The 19,617-nt window shown below is 45.5% G+C and overlaps 2 protein-coding genes across 6 annotated transcripts in view; one reads left to right on the forward strand and one right to left on the reverse strand.

Annotated features, from left to right (window-relative positions):
- Mphosph9 (M-phase phosphoprotein 9) overlaps positions 1-3,753 on the reverse strand; it is a 64,299-nt gene extending 60,546 nt beyond the window's left edge. For 3 of the 5 annotated variants that reach the window (XM_076922891.1, XM_076922888.1, XM_076922892.1), the window contains exons 1-2: positions 3,511-3,648; positions 1,063-1,326 (exon numbers count right to left, since the gene is read on the reverse strand). In XM_076922891.1, the coding sequence (XP_076779006.1) occupies positions 1,063-1,072 (10 nt within the window). In that variant the 5' untranslated portion in view covers positions 1,073-1,326; positions 3,511-3,648. Of the gene's footprint in view, positions 1-1,062; positions 1,327-2,130; positions 2,315-3,510 lie in introns of all 5 variants that reach the window. The other 2 variants (XM_076922889.1, XM_076922890.1) reach the window with 2 other exon arrangements.
- Positions 3,754-3,778: 25 nt separating this feature from the next.
- Mtrfr (mitochondrial translation release factor in rescue) lies at positions 3,779-18,605 on the forward strand. The gene is made up of 3 exons (XM_076922893.1): positions 3,779-3,966; positions 14,025-14,333; positions 16,294-18,605. The coding sequence occupies exons 1-3, from the start codon at positions 3,856-3,858 to the stop codon at positions 16,555-16,557; spliced, it is 684 nt and encodes a 227-aa protein (XP_076779008.1). The 5' UTR covers positions 3,779-3,855; the 3' UTR covers positions 16,558-18,605.
- The last annotated feature ends 1,012 nt before the right edge of the window (positions 18,606-19,617 follow it).

The following is a 19,617-nucleotide window of genomic DNA, read 5'->3' on the forward strand; positions in this document are numbered from 1 at the left end:
CCTATGTCCATGCTGGGAACTGAACTTGGGTTCTCTGAAAGAACAGCCAGTGCTCTCAACCACTGAGCCATCACTCCATCCCCACTAACACACATTTTCAATTGCTACTTCCCAGACTGGTGTAATGTTCCTGCTTTATAAAACATTATATTATTAATTTAAAATGTAGCAATTAGAGGCAGAGGCAGGCGGATTTCTGAGTTCGAGGCCAGCCTGGTCTACAGAGTGAGTTCCAGGACAGCCAGGGCTACACAGAGAAACCCTGTCTCAAAAAAACAAAAAAACAAACAAAAAAAAAAGTAGCAATTAGCTAGGTATGATAGCTTACATTTATAATCCCAGTACTAGGAAGAAGGACTGCCTTGAGTTTGAGGCTAACCTGAGCTACACAATGAGGCAGGCTCGCTCTCTCTCTCTCTCTCTCTCTCTCTCTCTCTCTCGGCTCTCTCTCTCTCTTTCTCTCTCTCTCTCTTTCTCTCTCTTTCTCTCTCTCTCTCTCTCTCTCTCTCTTTAAAATAAAAAGTAAAAAAAAAAAAAAAGGGAGAAATAATTAGGAAATTATCAGGAGGTAGAGAATCAAAAGCTCAAGGTTATATTATGAGTCAGGCTAGCCTGGGCTATAAGAGACTCTAACCTCAAAAAATAAAATAAGTATATGTATATATTTAGGTTAACAAAATTTAAAGATATCCTTATAAGTTGCCAAATAAGAAAAAAACATAATGTATAGTAAAAAGAGCAAAATTGGGGCTTCTACTCTTGTGAGACCACTGTCTTACAATGCAGCCCTGGCTGGCCTGGAACTTGCTATACAGCTAAGCAGTTCTTTTCCACAGTGTTGTCCTTGTTTACTTCTCTGCAGGAAGTGCAAAGCATGGCAGAGAGACAGACGGATACTGTTCTCAACTGACAACTGTACCCGAACAGTTTATCAGAGGCTGGGTGTTCTGTTCTTTAAGGTAAACCAGCAACTATGTCACTGATTAGATCAACTGGTCGGCTCTGCAAACAACTTTATTTTGACCTGTTGATGCATGAAAATAGTATCAAACCAACTCTTACCTATTAGCATGTAAGCTCAACCCAAGGGAATGGGGAGCACTTTTGATATCAGATTCTACAGAAGGTGACGTTTTTTGTAAAGTTTCCACCAAATCAAAATCCTCCATAGTGTACAAAAATTGTTAAGCTCTGTCATTTAGAGATACTGCTGCTTCTCCTTCGGGAGGAGACCGCTTCAGAGTCCTCTTCAGTCGCTTCATCTTCTACCAGCATCCTCAGCGGCTGACATTCAGAACTGTGAAATCGGCTACACTTCCCAAGAGTCTGAAAATGAATGGGGGAGATCTGCAGTAAGCAGCCACTAAATGTATCCACTATTGTTTTGACTTCAGAACCCTCTCAACTCCATCTGCAATGACAACAGTATTAGGTAGGGCTCATACGCTAAGAGCACTTGCCAGGCAAGCCTGACCAGCTCAAGCCATGGCGGAATGACTCCTCTGTTCTCCATGTGGGGCATATGAAGACACACACACACAGACACAAATGTAAAAGAACAGCAATATTATATATAATGACCCAAGTGCCCCTCTGCAGATGAAGGGACAAAGCAATATGGTACATCATTGTGAGAGAATATTACTGGGTCAAAGAAGGGACATAGCAATTAAATCTCGCTGCCACAAGGAGACGCACAGAAAACACCTGGCTAAGTTTAAAAAACAATCATTAAAAAAAAAAACAAAAAACCTACTCTAGTACGCCACTTGTATGAAGCATCGAACACTGACAAGCTCCCATGGCAGGAACAAGACTATGTCTGAAGCACTGAGGAGATGGAGAAAGGAAGTCACTGCCGTGTAGTCACATTTCAGCTTCAGGTAATGAAAAATTCTGGAATTAGCATTTCCCCCCTAAATCCTCTAAATAATATACTTTAAAAAGGATGGGGTTTATGTATAGGAACCATACTCTTTTTTTTTTTTTAAGGTAATTTGTAAGAGTCCGTTATCTCCTACAGGCAATCCTTCAGAATTTTGTGCTTGATAATCAGGGTTCCAAATGCACTCTATTATGTAATAAATGGGAGTACTTCCAGGTCTGCTTCACTTCTTTGATAAGTCCTACCTTGCAGAAGTACTTGTTGACATAAGAAGCCACCAGGGCTGTGATGGCAGCATGCACCTTTATCCCAGCACTCAGGACCCAGAGGTAGGCAGATCTCTGAGTTCAAGGCCAGCATCACTACAGAGTGAGTTCCAGGACAGCCAGGGCCACACAGAGAACCCTGTCTTGAGGGTCAGGGGAAGAGCTATTTAAATGATAAAAAAAAAAAATAGTGGGATGTACACTTCTCAATATAGAGCCTGTGTATTAACTTCTTGAAAGACAGACTAATACCTGACAAGTTAACTACACTCTTACTAAAGGCAGAGATAAATTTGCTACTCTAAGCCCAATCATACGCCTCCTTCTTCCTTCCTTCCCTCCCTCCCTTCCTCCGGAATCTGTTGATTTAAAAAGATGGGGGAAGAGAAAAAGGAGGGGGGGTGTGGAGAAAAACAAAAGTCCCAAGCTGTATACAAAATGGGAAGTTTAGAGGCTGCATCACAAAAACTCTCTCTCCTTCCTATTCCACTCAACTCTCACTTTCCGGGGCTTAAAAGAACACAATCAGTTCATTAAAGTCAGAAGCATTCCCTTCAGGACAGGTACAGAGGCCAAGGGTAACCAGACCTAAGTAAATGGGCTTTGCTTCCCTCACCCCACCACCCCAGTGTCAAGCCTATCACCAATGACAAATGGGGCCATCTCTTCTCCCCGACCCCACCTCCGCTTAAGTAATCCGGATGCAGGAGATTCAGATAAACACCATAGAAACTCGATGACGCTTCTCCAGACAGGGGGAAGGTCGAGGAGAAAGGAAAGGGGGAATCCGAGATAAACTTGACAGGGGAGAAAAAAAAAAAAGATGCTTCTGTCCCTCATCCTACAACCCATTGGGGTTGGAGACAGAAAGTGATGGAGTTGCGTTAACAATTTTAAAGTTCACTATGCTTCCTCTTTGAGGAAAGGCTGAAAGGAACAGGCATGAAACGGTTTCAGGTGTTGAGGTCAGATGCTAGTCGCTGGCAGCGAACACTGACTCCAGGTCGGAGGCAAAAGGACATAGAGATGATGGAGAACCACTCACTACCACTGAGATTTCCAAAGAGAGTCGGAGTGCCACTACCGGGGAGGGGAGGGGGAAGGACAGGACACTCACGCCCCTAGCAAAAGCAGCAATCCGATTGGGCCTCACTGATGTCACTCAAGGGCACGAGTCTAGAAAAGGCGCATGCACCCGCAGAGCCGCACTGACCAGCGGGCTCCGGCTAGCTCTGCAGTAGCCGTCAACCTTAACCCTAGCCTGTCAACGCACCCAGGGGGTCCACTCTGATGGAGTCGTCTAGGACTCAGCCCTCAGCCCTCGCGGCACGCAGCTCCCCACAAGCCGCGACCGCTTACCTGGCCTCCTCGCTTCTGCCTATGTCGGTACCGGGAGATTGGCCTCACGCGACCGTTAAATTCCAAGGAGCGTGCGCGCGCCCGGCGTCTCACCCGCGATTGGCTGCTCGGAAGAGGGCCGAGCCAGCGAGCGCGGCGCGCGCACCTTCCCTAGTTCCCTGACGCGCAGCTCGCGCCAAAGAGGACAAGGCGACGCCGGAGGCGTGAGAGGGTGGGGCTTGAGGCCTAGACCTCTGCTGATTGGTTCTCTAGAAACTGCGGGAAAGACGCCTCGGTTTCTCGCGTGCGCAGTTAGTGAGAATGAGCCTCGGGTAGGCTGGGGAAGCCGTGGGAGGAGTATGACGCATGCGCAGACCTGGAAAACTCAGATTTTTTTTTTTTTTTCCCCCCATCCTCGGTTCTCTGTGGTTTATATTCTCGCTGAATGCTTCCGGCTGGAGGCAGGTGCAGAAACAGGTAAGCGTCTGCAAAGCCGGGCTCGGACTAGGGCTGGTTACTACTGTCAGAGGCTCTGAAATGAAACACTGAAGCTGGAACTCCAGACCTACTTCCGACTTCCGTCACCAAACTTACACGAGGTCTTTTCCAGCCTGACCCCTGAACTAAGTTGTCTGGACTCACTTTACCCGAAAGTTAAGGAGATCGACTGTATGTCTCTCCAAGCACATAACGCGAGGAGAGAAGGAGAGTTCGCTGCTCTGGACAAGATAGTTCCACCGAGGCCCAAGGAGAAACGGGTCAATACTCAGCTACTTATTCAGTGGGACTCGTCTCGTAGCAAGTGCAGCACTGGGATAGGGGTAGCACATCTTATCCGGGCCTAAACAAGTGCTTGGACACTATCATGTAAGTGCGTGGATGCAGGAGAGCTTTTTGCCCTTGAAATGGCAAACCACAAAAGAAACATCTCATCTCGTCCTCTCCTTAAAATAGCCACCACTTAGGTTAATAATATTATTACTTTAGACGGTCTCACTGTATACCCTTGTCTGTCCTGGATCTCGTTATGTGGACCAGGATGCCTTGAACTCAATAAGATCCTCTCGTTTCTGTTCCCCAAGTGCTGGGATTAAAGACCTGTGCTTTCAAGCCTGGCTAGGAAGATATTTTTCAACAGTGAAACTTAAGTAGCAATCCCAAACTCAGAAATGTATACCAGATCTAAAGCCTCCACTGATTCATCCACGTATTAATCAATATAATGACTGTACACCAAAATCAGTTTTTTTAACAGACCTCATCTTTCAAAATGTCTTATCACTTAGATCAGTTGGTCCTTAAATCTCTTAACTCTAATAGACCTAATATTTTAATAACTAATCTGGCAGTAGTATTAGATTTTAATAGTTAGAGACACTAGAATCTTGCATTCAAATAAGGACTGTGAATTCCTCAGATAACTCCAGCCAGAGAAAAGTGAATATGAAATCCAAAGGTTCTAACCATACACAAGGCATGACCACAGAACCAGAAATGCTTTGTAAATTTTGGAGGGTTGAGTCTTGGGTTGGTTTTTGAGAGAGGGGCCTCCCTTATATCCCAGGCTGACCTGAAACTCAGTATGTAACCAAGACTAGCTTTGTACTCTTGATTTTCCTGCCTCTGTCTCACAAATGGAGTAATGGCCAACCACTGTGCACAGATGGCTTCAGTGTATTCTTTTTAGGTCATTTCTAGAGAATTCCTTTTCAATCTGTTCATATGTTGAGTCAGATGTTCGGGAATTGGCATTGTTATTAGACTGTTTTGTTAACTGACACAGGTAAATGTTTCTTACCTTGGATATAGCTTTTTGATAAGGTCTCATTCATTCATTCATTTCTTTGCTGGCTTAGAATCTCAGTCAATCCTGTCACCCCAGTGCTGGGATTAGCTCTCCCTCCTGTTCCCTGGTGTGACTTTTCTTCATGGTGTTACTTTGTGTCATTGATTTTTTTTTTCCTTTTTTAATTGGGAAGTTTGTCTAGAGAGGGGGCATCCCTCACTTCGGAAAATTACAAGCAATAAAACTAAATCTGTAGCTTACCTAGTACGCATGGAAAATGACCAGGTTTTTATTTGGATTTTGTTTCATTTTGTGGTGCTGAAAACCCACAGCTAAGCAGTTACTCTGCTGTGAGGCTACATCTCTAACCCTTTCTGGTTTTATGAGTTTTCTGCTCTAGTTCATACTTCCTAAAGAGAGTTAAACATAACTCACTAACCTAGGTCTGTCAGTGTGAACCTGCTGAGAAGACCAGCTGTAATTTTGGCATCATAATGATCTCCTTGGCACCTGATTTCATAGACCAGAATTATGATCTGAGCAGAATGCACCTCTCTGGCATTTTCGTGGTTTCCAGGTACTTCTTAAATTGGACCAAACCAAGCAAAATAATCTGCAGGTCACTCTTCTAAAAGCCTTTTCACCTTCAGCTTTCAAAATCCCAGGAAGTAGTTGCTTTGCAGGCTGGACTTATGCCATCAGACCACAGCTTAAATGGTGTGTGAGTCAAAGACTCCTCAGTTGTGCAATAGGGGCTGGTGTGCTACCATCTAACTTGCACTAAAAGCTTTTTGTCTGTGGTGACATACTTGACTGTGTCCTTACCCTATGGTCTTCATCTGACACAAAGGGAGGTGTGATCACGGTCGAAAAGTAAATCACAGCTCTACACATGAATACTGCAGAGTTCATACGCATCCTTCATGGTAGTGCACAGGCCTGTAATCCTGTAATTTGGGATGCAGGAGCAACAGGACCGAGGGATTAAGGTAGCCTAGGTTACACAGGAAGGCTGTCTTAGAGTGGCTCTGTGGTTGAAGCACTTGCCACTCAAGTGTAAGGACCAGAGTTGGATCTGCAGAACTCACCTAAATGCCCAGTGAGCTTGGTGACCAGCTTGTAATTCCAGCCTGGGAAGACAGAGGCAGGAGTCTACAGAGCAAGCTGCCCAGAGAGGGTAACCGTGTCAGAGCTCTGGGATTGAGATCCTGACTCAGTGAAGAAGGTGGAGAGCAATGGAGGAGGATTCCCAGCACAGACCTTGGTCCTCTGTGTGTGCATATTCACACACCCACAATGGGAAATGGAAAGGGAAAAGAAAAAGTTTCTTCTGTTCTGCAGTATAGCCTCTCTACGATAAAATAAGGAGAGGAAGACTCAGAAAGAGAAAGTTAAGCAAAGTGAGCTAACATTTTTTTAAAGAAATAGAACAGATTGGAGGTATTATGAAACATGCTGGGGGAAAAGATAAATTTAGTTTTAAATAAAAGTCAAGCATGGCCGTGGTGTGGTGGTGCATGCCTTTAGTCCCAGCGCTCTGGAGGCAGATGGATTACTGTGAGTTCAAGGCCAACCTGGTTCAAAAAAAAAGTTAGGTATGATGGTACGCACCTTTAAATTAATCTCAGCACTCAATATCCAGAGGCAGGTGATGTCTGCACATTGGAGGCTGGCCTGGTCTACATAACAAGTTCCAGGCCAGCCATGGCTTCATAATGAGACCCTGACTCAAATAAAAACGTTAAAACCAGCTGGCTTATACTCTCATTCAGTAGGACTATCAGAACTTCAAGATCATCTGAGACTATTGAGCCTGAAGCTGTCCTAAGCTTTATGATACCCTTGGCTTTTTAAACAAACAAACAAAAAACTAATGATCTTTCACAATAAGCAAACTTAAAAGAATCCACACGTTCTTATTTTCTTTATATTACCATTTTTGGATTGCCTTTTTTGTTTTAAGGAGTTGAGTCTGTATAGCACAAGATAACCTCAAACTTGAAATTCTCCTGCCTCTACCTCCAAGGTGCTGAAATGACAGATTTCGTCACCAGAGCCAGCTCAGTGCTGTACTCTGAAGGGCTTTGTGAAGACATCTGAGTACTAAACATACTGAACACCATTAACGGGACATAGGCTTTAAGAGTTTTAAGATAAAAGGGTTATGTTGTGAGTTCTGCTTTCTTATGTTCCCACTGCAGTCTCATAGCGTGGTTGATAAATTAGGAGCTTCCTGTGAGATGCCACAAATAGACAGGTGTAATTCTCAGTGCATTGAAATGTTCTACTATAAAAAGAGGAAGAAAATGTTGGTATTGTGTGAACTAGCTACTGGTCCCTTTATGTATTTCATTAGTTGTCTCTTGACCTAGGTAGCACTAAGCCTAGTGACTTCAGACCAGACCCAGAGTGGTCTCCTTTGCCAGCTTTCTCCAGATCAAAGCAGGATCATGTATCCCAGGCTGGCCTCAAGCTTGGTGTAAAACTGAACTTATAATCCTCCAGCCTCCACCTCTCTAGTGTAGTTATTATAAGCCACAATGCCTACTTTTTGTAAATAAGTACCACAATGCCTACTTTTTGTTTTGCTTGGAGATAGACCCTAGAGCTTCATGCATACTGGGCAAACACTGCTCCCTGAGCCCACACCCCCAGTCCCTCTATGATTACATGGAGTCTCAGGTGTGCCTAACAGAATACTTCCACTGGGACACTTCCCAAGCAGGCACCTTTTGCCATTTTTTTCTTCAGATGGTCCAGATTCTCAATGTCCTTGTTGCCATGTCACCTTCAGTAGCTCAAATCTATATTCAGTTCCTTCTTTTATCTAGAGAACCTCTTGCCTTCCCATCCCATTCCTTTATCTCCTCCTCTGTCTCATCTCCATTCTTGCCATCATGATCCCAAGCCTCTCATCAAACGGTCTTGCCATCCTCAGTGTCAGGATGAAGACAAACAAAGTCTGCCAGGCATGGTGGTATACATCTTTAAATACCAGCACTCAGGAGGCAGAGGCGGGTAGAATTCTTTGAGTTCAGGGCCAGCCTAGGCTACATAATGGGGTTCCAGGCCAACTGGGATTTAAATAGTGAGGCTCTGTCTCAAAACAATAACAGAAGACAGAGATTCAGAAAAACAGCCTGATTCCCTGCCTGCCTAAGGTGCCAGCCTCAGATGTACTAAGGCTCCCAGGTGTGCCATGTGCTCACTGAGGAACAGGCAGACTCTGCTGAAAGCCTCTCTCATCAAGTGCCCTATGGAGTTCTCTCCTCGAGTTCTTTCTGTTAAGTTTTAATGAAGTTTCTGCAAGGTTGATACACCATGAAAGTTGTGGCTAGGGAAAACTGTATTCAGTACCTTACCTTTCTAAAGAAAGACCAAAGCAGTAAACGTTTAAATAAGTGCCTGTTCTAGAGATTGAAACATACCCATGGCTTTCCTAAAATGAAATTAAACGCAAATTACCTTGCTGAATGTAGGTGTAGTGGCAGTAATCCTAGCACTCAACAGTCTAACACACAGGAAGTGCAAAATTCAGGACCACCTTGTCTTCAGATAAACTATCCCTTATGGGTTGTTTTATGCTGTCTTTCTTTTTTTATATATGTAATTTATGTAATGTTTTATGTGCATTGGTGAGAGGGCTTCAGATGCCCTGGAACTGGAGTTACAGACGGCTGTAGATGCCATGTTGTGCCGGGAATTGAACCCAGGTCCTCTGGAAGAACAACTAGTGCTCTTTACCACTGAGCCGTCTCTCCAGCCCATGGGTTGTTTTAATTACATGAGTGTGTATGTGTGTGGAAAGAGAGAGGGAAAAAGAGAACACTGCTCACAAGAATCTGTTCTTTCTATCATGTGGGTTCCAGGAATCGAACGCAGGTTTTCAGGCTTGGTGGCAAGCTCCTTTACATGCTAAGCCATATCACTGGTCCTGTTGTTGGCTGTAATCATCTGCCTCTTACTTACTTGCAATACTGGGGGAAAAAACTCAAGGCTGGGCTAACTAAACACGTACTCTACTACTGCGCAAGCTCCCAGCCAACTTTTTTTTTGGGGGTGGGGGGGAGTTTAGACAGGGTTTTCTAGGCCTGGCAAGCCAGGAACTCACTCTAGACCAGGTTGGCCTCCAACTCAGATCCACCTGCCTCTGCCTCCTGAGTGCTGGGATTAGAGGCCTGTGCCACCACACCCAATCTCCCAGCCAATTTACATCTCAGAGATGTAAGGATGATCCTCTGCCACCATCCACAGGATTAGGTCTCTTGAAAACACAGCATGACCTCTCCTATCTCACTTGAGCCTGGGATTGTTCTGTCTTAGGCCTTGCTGCAGAGTTGGGGCTGTATCCTCCAGGTTTAGGTTGATTGAGGAAGCTGAAGGAAGGAATGTTTGTGAGCCAGAATTGGTGATGAGGCAGAAATTGACTGCAAGTTCCAAATCCTGACCAGAGCCCTGTGAGCCATCTGAGGCCTATCTCCGTGGTACAGCCTGGGCTGTCGTAACTATTGTATTTATAGATGTCTTCATGTCTCTTTGATGTGCAAACTACTTGTGCTCCTTGAGGCCTATGTTTGATGCTTAATAGATCTTGAAATTTTTCACCAGACAAATTCATGTTCTCTTTTGGAAGGTCTAGTACTATTCTCTGTACACTTGACTGAATTGGGACTTGGACGGTGAAAGACTTACCCACCCAAACTTCACCAGTTCATGAATAGCTGAAGCCATGATCAAAGGAGAGCCAGGGAAGTCCAAGTACAGAGCCAGCCCTAAATTTAAGCCCCAGGAAGGAATTAGAACAGAGCTGCCAGCTGCTGGTCTCCCCTTACTAGCGCTTCTTTTTGTCATTTTTCTTTTGTGTTTTTGTAATGTTACAATGAGCTATAATTTGAGCTGCTTTTATTGTCCCTATAGACTCAGGTTGCAATGTGGTATCACAAAACCTGAAATCCAGCCTGTATTCTCTGGGCTGTGGGGAAGCAGAGCCATGGGTGTGTTTGTCATTTTTAGCAGTCCCTGGAGTAGATCCAAAGCGCCAGGAGATGCTAGAGTGTCTTGCATTGTCTGATTGGCTGCTGGAATTAACCATTGAACAAAGCAGCCAGTCACTGAACACTGGGGACCTTCTTGAACTCGGTTGGGTGGGAGAGCTTCCAGGGTGTCTGTCAGCTCTGAACCAGGACAGAAGGGCAGAGACTGAGCCAGTGGCTGTGACAGCTGCCGATGAAAGCACTCTGCTGTCTTTGTCTGGAGTCTGGCCTGTCCCAGACTTGCTTCCTGTCTTTGTCACATCGCTCTGTATCACTGCTGTCCTCTGCTTGGTTAGTTCACAGACCGGCAGAAGAGAAACCCAAAGAAACCCTGGGCTCATAGTCCATGGTCAGACCATGGACTTGAAGCTTTCTGTTACACAAAGGAATTTTGTTCTGTACCTTGAAAGCAGAAATCAGAAAAGGGCCATTTTGGGACATTAACGTAGCCCTGTCAACTGATCATGGTGTCTGGGTTCATCACGTTTTTGTCTTTGTGTATTTGGGATTGTTTTTGTCTTGATTCCATTTTATTATTTTGTCCGAGAAGAGGTGCATGCCATAACACATATCCAGAGGTCAGAGTACAGGTTTTAGGAGCTGATTCTCTTCTATCTTGTGAGTTGCTGAGATTGAACTCAGATCATTATTTTGGGTAGCAAGCATCTTTATCTACTGAGGCATCTTGCTGTCTTTGGTGATGTTCTGAGGCAGAATATTATGACTCCCAGGCTGGCCTTAAACACCAGGCCCTTCTGCCTCTATTCCCAAGGGCTGGGGTTACAGGCGTGGGGCCACCACGGCTTGTTTATCACGTATGCTTTCATAAGGGTAATTCTAATATATTTCACACCCAGTGTGCGTGTGCGTGTGCGTGCCATCAGTAGCCAGAAGAGCCCACCAGATTTCCTGGAACTGGAATTCTAAGGAGCAGCCCAGTGTGGGCACTGGGAACCGAACTCATGTTCTTTGCAAGAGCAACATGCACTCTTAACACTGAGCCACCTCCCCAGCCTCCTCCCCTGCAAAAACAGTTGTTGGGGTTCTTTTTGGGGGGGTGTTAGTTTGATTTTTTATTTTTCAAGACAAGGTTTCTCTTTGTTGCCGTGGCTGTCATAGAACTCCCTCTGTAGACCAGACTGGGCCTCAAACTCAGAGATCTACATGCTTCTGACTCCTGAGTGCTGGGATTAAAGACATGCACCTAACGCATGCCTTTTCATTGCTCTGGATTTTGATATCTTACACTGTTGCCTCAAAAAGTACCCATCGGTATGGGCAAGACACATTGACTGTCACGAAAAGCCATGGGCTTAGACCATACTGTCAGTCACAGAATCGAAAAGGGGCAGTAGCACAAGGCTCGAGAAGACGATGTTACAGTTCATCATATTCAATTCCCATAGAAAGAGGGTTCTAAAGACTCCCAGTGCCAACTCTTCTGCCTACTCAGAAGCTTTCACTTAAAGCTTCAGGAAAGTGGGGCATTGTGACTTACACTTTTAATCCTAAGTCTACATATGCATTCCAGGCCAGCGAGGGCTGCATAATGAAAACCTGCCTCAAAATAAAGGGGGGGAGGGAATAAGGGGAAAGGAAAGGAGAAAGGGATGGAGAGAGCAAGGAAGTGGGGAGGAGGAGCAAGGCATGGGGGTGCACACCTAGAATCCTAGAACTGAAACGGTGGGCACAGGATGATGAGAAAGTCAAGCCCAGCCTCAGATCCTATCTCAGAATTGAATGAATGATTGAATGAATGAGGCCTAGAGAGATGACTCAATTGTTAAGAGCATTTTCTGCTCTTACAGAAGACCTGGGGTCAGTTCCCAACACACATATGGTGGCTCACAATAGTCTATCACTCCAGTATCAAGGAATCCAACACCCTCTTTTGGCCTCTGTAAGCACAGGCACATATATAATGCTCATACATACATAAATGAGGGCAAAACACTTCATATGGAAAATTTAGAAAATTGCTAGGTGTGGTGACATATGCGTTTAATTCCAGCACTCAAGAGTAAAAGCAGATGGATCTCTAGGAGCTTGAGGCCAATCTGTGTTACAGAGTGAGTTACAGGACAGCCAGAGCTACATAATAGACACCCTGTTGACAGAAAGGCAGGCAGGCAGGCAAGCAGACAAAAAAATAAACAAAATGAGAAATCACCAGAAAATACCTCTAGCTAACATTGTGTCTTCAAAGGTTGGTTCTCCCCAGTACTTACCAGGGTAGACATCACAGTTATCGGCAGTCAGTGGTGACAGTGGGTTAGGGGTAATAAGCTGAAAGCAAACCCAGGTAGTTCTGTCCTGGAGCTCTAGTCATCTTAGAATCTAGCCCCTCCCTATGTGGCAGACCAATGCCAGGAACCTATTGTCACCAGGTTTTGTCTGCTGTCGAGAGCCTTCGGGGCAGAATTAAAGTTGCACCCCATGCTTGGCACCTGCACACACCTCAGCAGAGGCATGGTCCACAAGGAAGCTGTGTTTCTGAGATTGCCTGGCTGCTGAACATGTTATTAAGATGTAGTCCCGAGCCCCAGAAGTCATTAACAGAGACTATCCCCAGAATACTTTTTCTATCCTATGTGAGCTGAGTGGAGAAAAGCAAGTTCACCAGTTTTCCAGTTGATGGATTGCACCTGGCTTGTGACTCATCCATTCACAAGAACTATTTGACCTTTGACCCCTTGAAAACCTCAAAGGCCTATATGATTGACCATGTCCTGGTAGTTACTATTCCCTGTCCAATTCATTTGTCAGCTAAGTGATTTCAAGTTTGTTTGGCTGGGTTTGCTTTTTGTTTTTCAATACTGTATTGCTCTGTGTAGTCCTGGCTGGTTGTGCTGTATCTTTAATCATTAGTTAAACCTTTTAGACTTTTAGACAGGGTCTTATAACCTCAGGTGGTTATTTAAGTCTTTCATTGTTTAAAAACAAAGACTTCCTGAACCTGGGAGTGTAACTTTAAGAATGCGTGGCACATGCAGGGTGCAGCTCAATCTCTATATGACCCTAAACATCTTCTCTGGCTAGCACACAAGTCCAGCTCCTTCCTCTTGACACCACTCACACATCAGTTGTGTTTAAGCCTAACAAGCGCCTTAGTAGAAACTGCTTGACTTAGTAACAAGGAGACCAGTTGGATCCCATTATTGGCAGTGCATCCCAGGGAACAGATGTTCCCATTCAGACCCGTGAAGCTGCCAGCGTCACAACACAGCAGTTGGAAACTGATGGATGGTGAGGTTTCCTGTGTCGGGCTTTAACTCGGCTATAAAGCAGACTCACACTGACATCCTCGTACAAATGCAGGTTTCACGTTTAAATACTGTCCTTAACTGGGGTCCTAATTCTTCCTCGATGTTCTCTTTTATGTCTTTATATAGACCACATGCCCCGCTCCTCTAAGTGACACACTCAACACCTCTTTCCTGAGGAGCTAGCACCTCTCGGTGTGCTGAAAGTATTTTTGGGGTTTTAAAAGAAACTGTGTAGTCTATGGCCATGCCACCCTGAACGTGCCCAGTTCTCATGTGATCCTGGAAGCTGAGCAGAGTCAGGCCTGTTCAGTACTTGGATGGGAATACCAGATGCTATGGGCCCTGGGCATGAAGGACCATCCCTGGGATTGTATAAAAACCTGTGTTTAAAACCAGGGTATGATCTTGAGAGCAAAGTAAGAAGACAATCTCCATTCTTTCTCCACCCAGGTCCTGCCACACCAAGCCATGTCTTCCATGAGCACCTGGGCTTTGCTCCGTCTCCCTGCACCACTGATCAGGATATGCTCTGGGAAGTGGGGGCTCAGGCTTCAGGAAACGCCAGCACTGCTCTTCCCAGGAATGGCTGCCGGTACAGTACAGGTAGCAGGCAGGAAGGACTATCCTGCTCTGCTTCCCCTGAATGAGAGTGAGCTCGAAGAACAGTTTGTGAAAGGACATGGTCCAGGGGGCCAGGCCACCAACAAAACCAGCAACTGTGTAGTGCTCAAACATGTGCCCTCCGGCATTGTGGTCAAGGTAGAGACGGGGTGGGGAATGCCAGGCAGATAAGGGGAGTCCAGGTCTGCAGCCACAGCAGGCTTCAGCCAAGGGGCATGCCCACTTTGGCACTGACACACTGCCAACTCAGGATAACCAGGGCACTGCAGATGTACCCAAGCCCTGAGCTGTTCCTCTGTAGACGAACCTCCTGCCCAGTCTCAGGAGCCTGGTGCTGGAGTCTTGTGGAGCCAGGGCTTTGCTACTGTCCTGAATTTAGCTCTCTTGTGTCACCAGAAGTGAAGCTGTGGCTAAGGCAGGTCTCCTTGTAGTGTCCTGCTCTCAAACCCACCCGTGGTCTCCAGCATGGAACTAATGAACCCTGCTGCTGGCTAGTTATCTCAGTCCTCAGCTGGTGGGCTATCTCCTCCATGACCCTCTGGCCTGTGCAGCTAATGTCCCTAACATATGCTCTTTTGTGGAGGCAAAGCACAGACTCAGAAGACAAAATGCTCTGCCCAGCCACCAATGTAACTCTTGCTTAAAGGCAGTCTGGTTAAGGGTGACACCAGCTCCCAACTAAATGCACATGCAGGAAATGGCCAAGTGATTTTTAGCCCAGATCCACTGCCTCTGAAATACAAGCCAGGCCAGCAGAGCTGCTAAACTGCCACTGCCACCTGTCAGACACAAAAGCCCCCAAGCAGCACATGCAGCCTTTGAGGGAGCAAGGAGGTCAAGGACAGATTTTCCCAGGTACAGCCAACCCAACAACTGATACTCCACCCCTGGGGCAAACATGTTCCAAGCCATTCTATTCCTTGGTCAACTCTGAGTCCTGTAAGCATGTCGTTATTGCCTGAGGCAGACAAGGAACTTGTTCAGTCCTTTGAAAGCTGCTTCTGGCCAGCTTCTTGAGCCAAGGCGTGACTTAAAATCCTCAGTTGCTTTTTCCCTCCTTGAGAAACTCATTCATAACAAAATCCCAAACGCTAATTTTGTTGACCCTGCCTAGCTTCCTTTCCCTTTGGGATTCTCTTCCCCCGTGGCACAGCGTCTCCTTTGCCCATCAGCTTGGCTAGGCCCTCACCACCATCAGTTTCACATACTGAGTGCTGTGGGAAGCTGTTAGCAAAGGTGTGTCCTAGTCTCTCAGATGGATCCACTTGTGAATGGCATGTGAATTTTGCACAGTTGCTCCCAGACAAGCCAGACTCTAGTCAGTGTTTCCATATTTACTTGGGAAGGGCTTAGTTTGAAAGGTATGGTTGGGGCTGGAGAGATGGGTCAGTGGTTAACAGCATTGGCTGCTCTTCCAGCAGACCTGAGTTTGATTCCCGTGGCTCACAAACTGACTTCTTCAGGAAGTCATGGGCCCAAAGCATGAACATGTTACACAAACATACATGCAAGTCAAATATTCATACTAATATTTTAAGCTATTGTTGCTTCTAAAAAATAAAATCTTTTTTTTTGTTTGTTTGTTTTTTTTGTTTTTTTTTTTTGTTTGGTTTGGTTTGGTTTTTTTTTTTTCCAAGACAGGGTTTCTCTGTGTAGCCCTGGCTGTCCGTCCTGGCACTCACTCTGTAGACCAGGCTGGCCTCGAACTCAGAAATCCGCCTGCCTCTGCCTCCTAAGTGCTGGGATTAAAGGTGTGCGCCACCACTGCCCGGCTCAATCTTTTATTTTTTAAGACCAAGGTTTTGCTATGTAAACCAGGCTCCCCTTAAACTCAAAGGTCCACTGTCTGTCCCTCCACGCCTGACCCAAAGAAAACCACATTCGTAATTATTCAAGTGGGAGTCCCACAATACAACCAGTGTGTGGTGCTGAGACCATGAGCCACATGCAGAAAGGCTGTGGTCTTCATGGTTGCTGACTCACAGGGGCTCCCGGCCTTTTCCTCTGAGACAGGAAAAGGGTCGATTGAGGGACTAGGAATTCCTGACCATCTCCTGACACCCGTGATGTTTACATCCCTGCCTGTTAACTCTTGCAGTGCCACCAAACACGATCTGTGGATCAAAACAGAAAGATAGCTCGGAAAGTCCTCCAGGAGAAAGTGGATATTTTCTACAACGGTGAAAACAGCCCTGTTCACAAAGAGAAGCTCGAGGCTGAGAGGAGAAAGCGAGAGAGGAAGAAAAGAGCAAAGGAGACTCTAGAAAAGAAGAAGTTGTTGAAAGAACTATGGGAAGCAAGTCAAAACAACACTGAGAAAAAGGCCAATGCTGATGGCATACCAAGAGACTTCCGGGAATAAAGGTGGCAATACCTGGCTCTAGCATTGTAACATCTAGAGAGCATTCTGGAACTGGGCATGGTGGTATATACCTGCAGTCTCAGCATTTGGAAAAGCTAAGGCAGGAGGATTGCTGCAACGTTCAGAACCTCACCTATATAGCTAGTTCTGTAGCTGCCTTTCCTACATGGTGAGACTGCCTCAAAATAGATAAGTACGAGCTGCAGAGTTGAGCCTGCTGCTCTTGCAGAAGACTGAAGTGCAGTTCCCAGGACTTACATAGGGTTGCTCACAACCTACTGCCTGTAACTGCAGCTCCAGGAGATCCAGTGCCACCACAGGATAACATACACTCACATAGACACATAAATAACGTTAAGAACCTTTTAAAAATAAATATCACTCTGATGGACTTAAGGAAGTTTTTAATCTGCATATACACATGCATGGCAGAAAAGGGAATCAGATCCAATTATAGATGGTGTGAGCCACCATGTGGTTGCTGGGAATTGAACTCAGGACCTCTGGAAGAACAGTCAGTGCTCTTACCCACTGAGCCATCTCTCCAGCCCCTAGATTTGTATTTTTAAATAACTTGTGGCGTGTAGGCATGTGCACATGAGTGCAGTTGCACACTGAGGCCTGGAGTCAGATCCTCCTAGAGTTGGAGTTACAGATGACGGTGTTGTTGTTCTGCCTGCTTGTATGTGTGTGTAAGATCTCCTGAAACTGGAGTTAATAGAATTGTGAGCTGCCATGTGGGTGCTAGGAATTGAACCCAGATCCTTTGGAAAAGCAGCCTGTGCTCTTAATCACTGAGTCATTGCTCTAGTCCCCGGCCATCACTTTTTTTAACCATCAGGCACTTGTCAAGCCTGACTCAGTTGCCCTCTGATGCCTACATGCACTGTGCTGCATGCACATATGAATACACACAAAGATAAATGTAAAGAATGATACTGTGTGGCACCCAAAAAGCCATTACAGTAAGAGTACAGTAGCCAGTTTGTGGGTTGCCATTGTTCTATGGGCAGCTGACAGCAGAGTTCCTTGATTTTAGTGGTTATAAAAGTATCCCCTTTTATGCTTCTTTGGTTTTGAGACAGAATCTCATGTGTCTAAGTTGGCCTTGAACTCACTATGGAGTCAAGGATAATCTTGAATTCCTGATCTTCCTGCTTCCCTCCCATATTCTAGGATTATACAGCTTTATGTAACATGTCTGGGGTTTTTTGTTTGTGTTTTTTTAAAGACAGTCTGCTATAACCCAGACTGGCTTCCAATTTGTAGGGAATCCTCCTGCCTGATCATCCCAAATGTGAGGACTGCGTGCACCTCTAACTTAGTAGTAGTACAATGTTATTCTAAAAAGGTAGCAAATAGGGCTGACAGCGTGATTCAGTGGCCAGAGGCCCTTCTCATGAGCCTGACCTGAGCTCTGATCCTCAAAATCCACAGAAGGGTAAAGGTCAGAACTGACTCTGCAGAGTTGTCCACTGACATCACTGTGGCCATATGGGCCCACACTCATCAAACACAAAAATAAGTGAACAAATAAAAGGTTAAGATCAAAACAATATTAAATAAGCCCCTCTTCATGGCAAGTTGAGTCAAACAATAACAGTTAGTGATTATCGTTCAACTCCAGGGCCACTGCTGTGCTGTCTAAAGGATCATTTATCCTTAGTTTCTGGGAAAGGAAAAATGGCAGTGGGATGTTACTACGTTACCTGCTGTGCTTACTAGTTTTAACAAAGTCACACAGACAACCTAGAATCACCAGCGAACAGTCTTAAGGAGAATTTATCTAGGTTGCCTTGTAGGTATGCTATGGGAATTGTCTTGTTAACTAAAGTAGGAAGACCAGCCCACTGTGTGCAGCGTCATTCCTTAAGCAGAAATCTTAACCAGTATGAGAACACTAGCTAAGAACAAGCAACAATGCTTTTATAGTCTCTGCTTTTGACTGTGGATGTGATAATGACTAGCTTCTTGAGTTCCTACCTTGACTTCCCCAAAACGATGAATTGTAACTCAAAATTGTACGCTAAATAAACGTTCTTCCCCGAGTTGCTTTCTTCTATGGTATGTTATCACAGGAACAGAAATGCAAGTGGGACTTGTTGAGTATGTCAGAAGTTCACCTGTCTATGAGCAAGTAGATTTAAGATCCCAAAACATGATTTCCATCATCACTCACTGGACCTTAATCTCTGGTTTTGGAGATAGCCCAAGCTAACCCTGAGATCTTCCAGTCTCTGCCTCCCCAATTTCAAGGATCACTGACTACCACCACACAAAGCCACAGATGGCTTTTCATTTGTTTAAACCATAGTTAAGCCGGGTGATGGTGGCACACGCCTTTAATCCTAGCACTTGGGAGGCAGAGGCAGGTGGATTTCTGAGTTCGAGGCCAGCCTGGTCTACAGAGTGAGTTCCAGGACAGCCCGGGCTATACAGAGAAACCCTGTCTCAAAAAACCAAAAAAAAAAAAAAAAAAAACCAGTTAATAGCTCCGTCTGTTGGAACTCCAGGTAGCATATGCCTTTAATCACAGCTGTTGGGAGGCAAAGGCAGACCTTATCTTTGTGAGTTCCAAGACAGCCAGACCTACACAGTGAGACCCTGTCTCAAGGTGGGGGATGAGTGGCCTATAAATAGAGAAATACTGTGAGGTGAGACCTGGGATACTCCAAGCAGGGCTTCCTTTGTTGGAGCCCCTAGGTCCTTCCTCTACCAGCCTCCCTTGAACAGGCAGTTATGGAAAGGGGCAGAAGCAGCCCACAGGATGGCAAGTTTGGACCTGTAGTCAAGGGCAGCTCCAGTTTGTGTCTCCTTTGATACACTGGTTTTCTGCCATGGAGATGCAAGAGGACCATGGCCTCCTCTGACAGCCTTTGAACTCTTTGACTGGACTCTTTGCTTCTTCCCTGTAACACCAACTGCTCAACTTCATCCAGCACGGAGCAGAACCCAGTGCAAGGTCAGTTTTCAGATACAAAGACTGTATGGAGACCACAGACACAATTCTTCAAGAACTTGCTTTCCTCAGCATCAGAGATTTATTTCATGTGACACACC

Source organism: Arvicanthis niloticus, chromosome 24 (genome assembly GCF_011762505.2).
Source record: "Arvicanthis niloticus isolate mArvNil1 chromosome 24, mArvNil1.pat.X, whole genome shotgun sequence".
Taxonomy (NCBI): Eukaryota; Metazoa; Chordata; class Mammalia; order Rodentia; family Muridae; genus Arvicanthis; species Arvicanthis niloticus.